A 9,991-nucleotide genomic window follows, 5' to 3' on the forward strand; every position below is an offset into this window, starting at 1 on the left:
CTGCGGTCCTTTTTGCACTTGAGCTCGCCCAAGCGGCGGGAGCCCAAACGCTCGACGTGAGGTGAAAGGACACGGCCGCAGATTTGCTCAACCTGCAATCGGCCATTGATTCTCTCAAATCTTGTGCCATGCGACGGCTGCAACACTTTCGACCGGACGCCATTCTCGGCGCGGGACGCCATGAAAGGCCCCTCGCCTGCTGGATCCGTTTGTCCCTTGGTGGTCGTGCTCCCAATGGGGGGGGGGGCATGTTCAAGTTGATCGCGGCGGCGTCGAGTCATGTGCTCGGGCTGTGCGTGATGTCAGCACTGAGTCACTTGCGGCCGTGCCGCGTGTGGTTATTTTGGGCCCGCAGCTGGTTGCCCCTCTTGCGGTTTGCGCGTGAGAACATTAGCGTGCGCGTCCACATGCGCGCGTCCGGGGCTTGTTTTCGCAGCCGTTGCCGGCTCGCCGCCTTTCGGGTCGCCGGGGACGTTATGCTCAACTTTGACCCGCATGCCGTCGTCCTCGAGTTCACCGATTCCCGTCACCGGGGGTGCCGCCGCTTCGGGAAACGATATCGACGGATTACGCGGAGCTGCGCCGGCAACGTTTGGTGACGGGCGCGACAGTGAAACGCTCTCCCGTTGGATGGCAGAAGTCCCAAGAACCCGGCGCCGCTCGCGCAGCCGAAGAAGGCTCGCCTCTCCGCGTTTGGCGGCTCGGCGTGCCGTTCAAGCGGAGCCGCGTTCGACACAAATCGAGCCGACGTCGTCGTTATTTCGGTGGTCAGACTTTTGGTGACGTTTTGGTGATTGGAGATTTCTACCGCTGCCCTTTTGTTGGCACAAAAGCGGCTTTAAAAAAAAAAAAATGAGATTTTCCCAATGAAAAATGTGCGCCTTGGCGAAGCGAAGTTTTGCAAAGGCCACTCGCTCTCGTTGGATTGCGTCCCGGATTCTGTCTTCGGTCTCTGTTGCGCAATTTTTTTTTCCTTGTTGTTGAGCATTTTCTACCGCTGCCCCTTTGTTGGCACAAAAGCGTCTTTTAAAAAAAAAAAAAAAAAATATTAGCCGTTGATGATTTATTTCTCCTCGTACATTCTGGCATCGTTGTAGAGCGCCGTGAAAAGTATCTTGGGGTTCAATTCCAACTCCGACCGTCCTGTGTGGAGTTTGCATGTCCTCCCCGCGCTCGCGTGGCTTTTGTCCGGGTCCTCCACTTTCCTCCCACGTCTCAAAAACATGCACGGCAGGCTGATTGAACACTCTGGATTGTCCCGCGGTGTGAGTGTGGGCGCAAATGGTTGTTCGTTTCTCTGTGCCCAGCGATGGGCTGGCAACGGGTTCAGGGTGCCCCCCGCCTACTGCCCGAAGACAGACGTATGTGTATATCTATCTATATCTATCTATATATGCTCCCTCTGGTGGTTGGGTGTGGAAGCATAGACTAGACCCATTCGTTGGATTTATAGCTCGGAGATTGACATGCCATGGAACGGCCTGAAGTTCAACTGTGCGGTGACTCATTCCGTGAGATAATCGGGCCTGTTCTGCGTTGGCCGCGTACGTCATAAGGTCCAGAATTTCACTCGCGCAGAAAGAGCGAGAGCTCGATCCATGAATCCGCAATGTTGACTAGAATGAGGACAGATTCAAAAAGCCCTTCGTGTTGCGGGGGGGAACCCGACCATGTGGATGAAGAAGTCCGAACGTGCCGCATATAGGCAGCCTAAAAGTCTTTTTCTCCCACCCGCGTGCGCGCTCTTGGCCGCGCGAGCTTCGCTGACAATTGGGAGGGCCCGGGATTTCTCAGGGCAAAGGACCCACAAAATGTTTCACCCAAGATCAAACAGGATCCAAGTGACACATTTCCTTTTTCCAACCTTGATTTGGATGAAGCAAACGTGGCGTTGAACCAGATATCTGCCTCGGCCATCAAAGAAAAGATTTGGACAACAACGCAAGAAAATGATTTCGTGGATTCCTAATAAACGAATCCTCCGTTTTTTGCAGTTCACGGGGACCAGGGAGGATTTGCACCCGCTGTCTGAATTTCCGTTCATTTGTCAAATATGGGAAAGTGTTCCTACTTGACATATGTGAGACAAAAAAATGACAACAGTACATGGATTGACTCCAATCTTGAATTGGAAAACCTTGGAGAGCAAATTAGCATTCCTCAAGATTGCCTTCTGAGAGAGGCGAAGGAAGAAGCTCGTGTCGGTGGCGACCGGTTCGGGGTCATCCGGGATCGGCTCCAGCGACTGGCCGCGCGACCCGATTCGGGAGAAGCGTCGTTGAAAAAAGAATGGACGGACCCCAAGCCCCTCCCTCCCCCCCATCGTACTGCTCTTGACTGGAAGCAGTTTTGAGGATGCAAAGTGTCGCTAGCCTCGTGGCGGCGACCCCCCTGCCCCCCTCCCTCCCCCCATGCGGACCTGCACACATTGACATACCGGGCAGTTTTTTTTCTCCATCCTTTCAGTCAAGTTTTTCCAAGAGCTCTTCGAATGCTGACAACACAACACGCGTCATTCATTCAGATGGACATCTTCTCATCGCTCATCAAGATTGAGGACTTGCTGTCATTCTGAACAAATGAGAAGATTGACTTTGATGGCATTGTGAGGAGAAAGAGACCGACAAAAAAGACAAATCAATATGGATTGAAAGTGGAACATTAACCAGTCCGTTGTTTACTTGAAGCCAGGGGTGACCAACCTTTTTTTTGGAGCAAAGACCGACTTTTCAAGCAAGCGGCCTCCCGCCATCGACCCGTTACTGCGCGCGCACGCACGTGTGCCACGGTGAGCGACGGCCATAATGGCCCCTAACGTGAACGAAACCCAAAATAAGGTCCAAGTGACACTTTATGAAAAGGAAATCACTGCCGAGCCTTTGTTTTATTCATTTATTTATTCCGCCTGGGAACTTTTTTTTTTGTCTTTCTTATGCGAGAATCATGAAGACTGACCTGAACCGAGGCCAGCGAGGTCCGGAGTTCTTCGGGTGTTGCTCTTTTGCGACTTCCCGGATGAGTCGTCGGCACCTTCTTTCAGCTGGTCGTCGGTTTTCTCCAACCTTTTGTGTGTGATGGTTATGCAAAAGAAATCGAAATCAGGTGTGGGCAAATCCTTTTCCCAGGGCACTGTTCGTGCGTTTCGATGCCTAATGACGCCTATTTGCGACAAGTCGTGACAGCTCGCCTTCTGTCCATCACGTGACCGCGTACGAATTCACCCTCGTACTTGTTGGGATGGCGGCTTCACCGTGCTGACACGTTGACCCGTCGGCGGGTTTTGAACGGCTGCCTCTGTCATCGTCACCTGACTTGCGGCAAGTGGCAGATCGGCGCTTTTCTTTCCTCTCTTGCGTGCTTTCGATGGGTCTGAGCACACTTTGATCTTGGCAAAATGTGTGTCGATTCCAGCTGGAGTTCCATTCTGGCAGTTGGGGAGGAGAAGCCCATGAGCACGAGATCACTCGGCAAACTTATTGGCTGTGACAATCCGACGTCATCGGGCCTGGAACGACCAACCAAACGAAAGCCCCCCCCCACTTGCGCGAAGCTTTTCACATGGGCTCTCTGCTCCCTCACTCACTCTGTCACCCCCACCAGCAAAAGCCCCCCCGTGGGCTGTTCCTACCCTGACCCCGACGCACTCCTCTCGCAGTGGTTCTCCGGGTCTCCGCGTCTGATGTCTCCATTCATCGGGCCCCCCAAGACTCGACCTTCTTGAACGGCGAGGTCCCCCCCCCCGGAAGCCGCTCGCTCTCCCCTCCTCTGCCAGCGAGCAGAAGTCGTGCTTGTTCAAGCTCCCGTGTTTGTTCCACGAGCGCCAGCTGAGCTTGAACGTGTGTATGAGGGGTGGCGGGGGGGGGGGGGCAGTCGCAGCTCTCTGAGCTCAGGACAGGATTCTGTCGTTTCTGGATATTTGGTCAGTGGAAATCCCCAAGGCTCGCCCGCTGGTTTTTGGATGTGTTTTTTTTTTTTCTTTCCTGTCAAGAGGAGTTTCTGCCCAGTGGGCTTTTCAGGCGAGTGGTGGATCGATCCCGAGCGAGCGATGAGTCGCGATCGTCACCTCCTGGTGGACCGTTGTCCTTCCGGGACCCAACGAGAGCCGGCGGGGCCGCCATTCTAATCCCACGGCGTGCGCCGCCGTCCTCTCGCCATGGAGGTCATCCTCAACCTGGTCACCGCCGACGCCTCGCCGCCGCCGAGCCCCGCCGCCGCCGCCGTGAGTCTTGCGGCTTCTTTTCTTCGCGCTTGTCATCCGAGTTCCCCCCCCCCCCCCCCCCCCGTTTCACTGGCGTTCCACGCAACGGCGAGAACTCGGAGTACCTTGTACAATCCTTTCCGCCAGTTCGCGCGCCCGCGTGAGCCGAATGCCCCCTTCGCCGGCATCACATGGGATTGCGCGAGTTTCCGTATCGAATGAATGGGATTCATTGTTGGCGCTTTGGGATCCCCTTAAAGGGGGAAAAGCCGATGTTGAGGTTCAAGGCGTTTATTACGCGACGTGTTTGAGCACAGCCTTGATTAGCATGTTGTGCGGAAACCAGGGGGCGGCCGCAATCGATGTGACATGGCTTGGCAGCGTCTTGAAAATGTCAGACTTTAAACACCTTGTCGTCATTCATTCCATCAAATGAACTTTGGCGTCAAAGCGGAGGTTGACTTCCCAGCTCAGAGTTTGATCTCGGTGTTGGTGAGGGCGTTGCCACGCCACTTTGGTTGACTTCCTGATCCCCAGCGAGCGGGCCCCAACCATCTTCGCCAGGAGATCGAAGGTCATTTCAGTCCGGATCACAGGGTTCAAAGTCAAGGCCCGCGGGCCAGATCTGGCCCGCCTCATCACTTGATGTGGCCCGCCGAAGCAAATCAAGCGCGCCAATTTTCCGATGGAATGCGGAGTACCGACGAGCGAGTTATTCTTGACTTGCGATTTGAACTCCCTCCGTGCGTTGTTGCAATTTGTGGAGGTGCTTCAACATTGCCGGTGTACGCTTTCACCAAATACATTTGCGGCCCCCCCAAGGGAAAGCGCAACAACTCCAATGTGGCCCGTGACAAAAACGAGTGCGTGACACCCTGCCGGTCTCCCCCGGATGGCCGGTTATCGAAGACGGCGGGCAGAGGCAAAGACGCAAGTGTTACGAGCGCAGATGACGTGGCCGCAAAAGTCAGCGTGACCGTTTGCGAGCTTTGCGCATTTTGGACCGTACTCAACTCCTGCGCAAATACTGGGACACTTTGTGTGTGTGTGTGTGTGTGTGTGTGTGTGTGTGTGTGTGTGTGTGTGTGTGTGTGTGTGTGTGTGTGTGTGTGTGTGTGTGTGTGAAAGGGGCATACGCTTTATTGAGAACCGTTTAACACTGAGATGGTTGTTGAAAGTTGGAAGTGTGGAATCCACTCTCCTCGGATCACTTTGGAAGGGTCGACGTGGGATTTTTGATCCATTCATTCATTCATTCCAAAAAAAAAAAAAAAAAGCATGAACTCTGCGAGAGCCTCAGCACACGGTTGAGTGCGGGGCTGCGTTCTCTCTCTCTCTCTTTCTCAGGCTTGAGGAAAGGCCAGGTGAAGCGTGAGCCGCTCTAACCGGCTTTACGGGGATCACAGGCCGTTGCGCAACCTGGCCCAGAAGCGAGCGGGACTTGCTTCGGGTCCTCATGAAGGCGAAGGGGCCACAGGGGGGGGGCAAGAGGGAGCAACTCCGTGTCGTTGTCTCTTTTGTTGCTTTTGTCGGACTGATCAAGTCTTATCCAAGTGGGATCAGCTCAGCCCCCCCCCCCTGGGGTGCCGCTGATAAGGTTGCTCTGCTTTGTGCGTGCTCGCATCACAGACGAGTGAGCCGCGTAACAAGATGACAGAAAGCACCCCGATGAGCGGGCCGGCATTCCTTTCATCATGTGACATCACTTTGTGGCGAGCGTCGCCGACGGTGACGTCGCGTTGGGAGTCAGCGGGCCTCTCTTATCGCTGCGCCTTGTACCTCGATCTCCGGCTCTCCAGCTCACAGGCTTCAACCGCCACTTGTCCTTTGCCCTCCTTATCTGGAGGCCAACGTCTGTCAGAGGGAAGACGCTGGAAAAAAAAAAAGTCGTGAAAGGGAACGCGAGGAAATCAATGCTTGATTGTTACATGATGACGATGCTGCCTATCGAACAGGACGGTTTGACTTGAAGCGAGTCGACACGTTGAAACGTTTTGCATTTGGCCACCTCCGCCTTTGGGACGGCGATATTTCCGATTTCAAATGACATGGACTCATCACCTTTCATAATAATCCGAGTCGCAAGGAAAACCACGCAACAGCTCCGAGCAGCTCATGACATTTGTCGGCTCAAACGTCAAAATAAAGCGTCCAATCTGGCACGTCCCCCTCAACGAATGTCCCGACAGCTTCGTTTGGCTCCGATGTCCCACTCAGTCTGCCATGATTTTCTCCCATTGGCCAGCACGCGGCGACAGGCAGCCAGTGGCTGCCAGTTGATTTTGTCTCCAAAAGGTCATCTTTCGGAACCGTTTCCTTGTAAAAATTGGACTGTTTTTTTTTCAACCTTGGAATGCAATATACTTGCATGAAATCATGAATGAGGAGCTTTTTTTTTTTTTTATGTTCTGCTATTTAAATACAGTGCTGATGTTCAAAGTGTGCAAGAGTTCGAGTGGCTCCCAATGCGAAACCAAGCGCCAATCAAACCACCACTTTGTTTTGGGTTGAACGCTTGGGCCTACTATCTCATTGTCTTTCCTTGATTTTTTTTTTTTTTTAGTTGGACTGTTTTTGTGCTTTCTGCCGTCTTGGTTATTTATTTATCGTTTGATTGTTTGTCGTTGTATGAATTCTTTTTGCTCCACTTTGTTGACAGCGGCGATTGTTTTCAAGTGCTCCAGAAATACACGACAGTTGAGTTGAGTTGAGTTGAGTTGAGTTGAGTTGAGTTGAGTTGAGGTTCCCGGCTGGTCACAATGGGGCCGACTTGGGGAGCTTTTCACTTTTTTGCAGTTGCAACTTGATGTCAAAAGTTGGAGAAGCGCCGTTTTCTGCCCTTCTTTTTAATTGCAGGGATTTTGACTTATATTTCACTTGTTTTTTTTTTTTTTTGTTTTTTTGGTTTTGTTTGGGGGTCCTTGGAAGGCAAACGGGCGGGCGCATGTTCCTGTGGAAACCTTTGCCAATGTGGTGGCCACATTGACAGTTCCTGTGGCACCACCGCCGCCGCCACTTTGGGAAAGTTTTCAGTGCGAAAGAATGGCAGCTTTTGGTCAACGGTCAAATTGGCCCCGATGCGCGACGCGAACGTTCGGTCTCCTCGGTCTCAAGGATGATGTCATCGTCCGGGCTGCGGGGGCGTGGCCGGAAGCGATGACACTCAACCGAGGCTTCCCTCCGCTGGGCTTCGGGATCGATCGCGACTTTGCCGACGAGCCGAGAGGGGCGGCAGTCGAGAGCGGACGCCGGTTCGTTCGCCGGCCCGCCTCGACAAAAGCGGCGACGTCAAGACGAACGGACGCTGACGTCGCGGCTTTGTAAACGTCTCGGCGCGGCCCGATCAAAGCAAACGCTCGTCTCGCCCGTGGCCAAAATGCACTGGGAGCAGCTCCTGCGTTTGGGCAACGGAAAGGTGAGCGCCGGAGGGCTTCGCGCGCGTCTTTAAAAAGAAAAAAAAGAAAAATGTCGACCGAGTCGTGGATTTGGGTGTCACCTGACCCGACCTGCGAGGGAGGATTAGCGAGTCCCGTGCGCGTCGAGAGTAAGAAAGGAGCGTCCCGTTTTCTTTCCCAGAGAACGAACTCCCAAAGTGCTTCACAAATCAATTTGAATACGGAAACAAACAGACAAAAAAAAAAAAAAAAAAGCGAGGCAAAGTAAGTGCATTCCCAACTTTGCACCCCAGAGCGGTCATTGCCAACCGCCGTGCATGTGTGCGTTGCAAGAGCCCCCCCGCCGCGATGGGCTCTTGTATCGTGACAAGCGGGAACAATGAATCGCTCCTCCTGTTGTGAGCGGTCGGTCGCATGCACGCGTGTGGCGGGGGGAGGGGGGGGGGTTCGCCGCCTTCTGTGAGCACATTGAGACAAGATCATTGGGATCATTTCAGTGTTCCAAGCTGGATTGCTTCTGTGACGCGGCTTTGTCACCTGAAACATTCATCAGTGTCATTTTCCCCATTCAGATGGAGCCACGCAATCAAGTCATGCTCTTGCTTTTTTTTTGGGGGGGGGGGACCCAAAGCAGAGTTGCACAGGTAGAAGCAAAACCTTATTGAAGCCCGATCCGTTTCGTTATTTTTTTTTTCTCTTACAAACATAACATTTGCTCAAGCTGCTTGTTTAAAAATGAAAGTCAAAACTAAAGACAATAAACAAACATCATTCGTTCTTATTCAAATTCATTCTTGACAAGCTTCCAAAATAGCACTTTCGGTGACTGACAAATGTTGCCATTTTTACTGCGTTTGCATCATTCCGTGATTTCACTCCGCCGCAAAAAGTAAGCAAGGAGGTGGGAGATGACAACGAAAACCAACGGCGGCCGGCGGCACCGCCGCAAATACCCGCTCGCAAAAACATTCAAAAAGGTTAAGCCGTGCTTTGTGCCCTGCTGATTTCCTGTCACGTTTCTCTAAAAGTAGCTTTGTTTTGACTTCTTTCTTTTCATTGCAAAGGTTGAAATGCCTCCCCCTCCCCCCAAAAAAAACGAGACATTCATGAGACTTGCACAGCTCGACCGCAAGTGGCCTTCTCCACTTCTCACTTTCCAGATGAGTTTTTTTGCCGAAAAGCAGAAGCTTCTTCTGAATTTGTCAGCAAAACGAAAAAGCTCACCGCGCCACAAAGACTTCATTCTTTTTCTTTTATTCCTCTTGAAGTCGTCGTTTCCTCCAAGTGACCGTCACGACGCTCACTTCCCTCGTCGCCATCGCAGGTCGAGCGGTCGGAGGTGAGCGGCTTGGTCCAACCCCCCCCGGGGCTGGAGTCGGCGTACTCGGCGGCGGAGGATGCGACTCCGGATCCTCGGCGCACCAAGCAGGCCATCGCCCAGCTGCAGCGGAAGATCCTCAAACTCACTGAACAGATTAAGATCGAGCAGACGGCGCGGGACGACAACGTTGCCGAGTACCTCAAGCTGGCAAACGATGCGGACAAACAGCAAAGCGCACGCATCAAGCAGGTAGGAGAGCGGCATCGTAACGAGCGTCGGAGAGCCCGATCGCCCCCCCCCGCGCTCCAAAGATTTTTCCGGAAGATGAACCTGAACCTTTTTTCAGGTCAACTTCATTCGAGCGTCTCGAAACTTTTGAAATCAACCGTTGCTTTTTGCTTTCGGTTCTCTGCACGCACATTTGGCAACGGCGACGGTCGCAAAAGCTATTTTGGGAATTCCCACCCGTCCGCCGCCTTTCTGTGACTCCTCCGGTCCCTCGGTCGGAAGCTGCCGACGGCGCTCCAGGCTCAGCGGCCGCCTCCCCGTTTGAGGCGCCGGGCGAGCTCGGCGTTTTATCGCTCGAGGTCACCCGCGAAGGCCCGGCGTGGATTTGTCGTCCCCTCCTCCTCCCCCGTGAGCGGCGTCTTTGCAATGCGGTGCCGTTGTCGCCGGCAGGTTTTTGAGAAAAAGAACCAGAAGTCGGCGCAGAGCATTCAGCAGCTGCAAAGGAAACTGGATCATTCCCACCGCAAGCTGCGGGAGGCCGAGCACAACGGAATCCCCCGGCAGCCCAAGGACGTTCTTCGGGACGTGCAGCAAGGCCTGAAGGACGTGGGCGCCAAAGTGACGGGCTTCAGCGAGGGCGTGGTGGACAGCGTCAAGGGAGGCCTGTGCAGCTTCTCCCAGGCCACGCACTCGGCCGCCGGGGCCGTGGTCTCCAAGCCGCGGGAGATCGCCTCGCTGATCCGCAACAAGTTCGGCAGCGCCGACAACATCGCCGCTCTCAAAGACTCGCCGGACGAGCCCTCGGCGGAAGAAGGCGCGGCCGCCGCCCGCTCGCCGCCCGCCGCCGCC

General features: G+C 53.9%; 1 protein-coding gene across 1 annotated transcript in view; it reads left to right on the forward strand.

Moving 5' to 3' along the window:
- The first annotated feature begins 7,391 nt into the window (after nt 1-7,391).
- The window catches only part of tmcc1a (transmembrane and coiled-coil domain family 1a), a 5,699-nt gene continuing 3,099 nt past the window's right edge, over nt 7,392-9,991 (forward strand). The window contains 4 exon segments of the mRNA XM_019856363.1: nt 7,392-7,613; nt 8,918-9,163; nt 9,593-9,982; nt 9,985-9,991. The exon segment at nt 9,985-9,991 is cut by the window's right edge and continues 220 nt beyond it. Of these exon segments, the coding sequence (XP_019711922.1) occupies nt 7,575-7,613; nt 8,918-9,163; nt 9,593-9,982; nt 9,985-9,991 (682 nt within the window). The 5' untranslated portion in view covers nt 7,392-7,574.

This window comes from Hippocampus comes, unplaced genomic scaffold (genome assembly GCF_001891065.2).
Source record: "Hippocampus comes isolate QL1 unplaced genomic scaffold, H_comes_QL1_v1.1 scaffold473, whole genome shotgun sequence".
Lineage (NCBI taxonomy): Eukaryota > Metazoa > Chordata > Actinopteri > Syngnathiformes > Syngnathidae > Hippocampus > Hippocampus comes.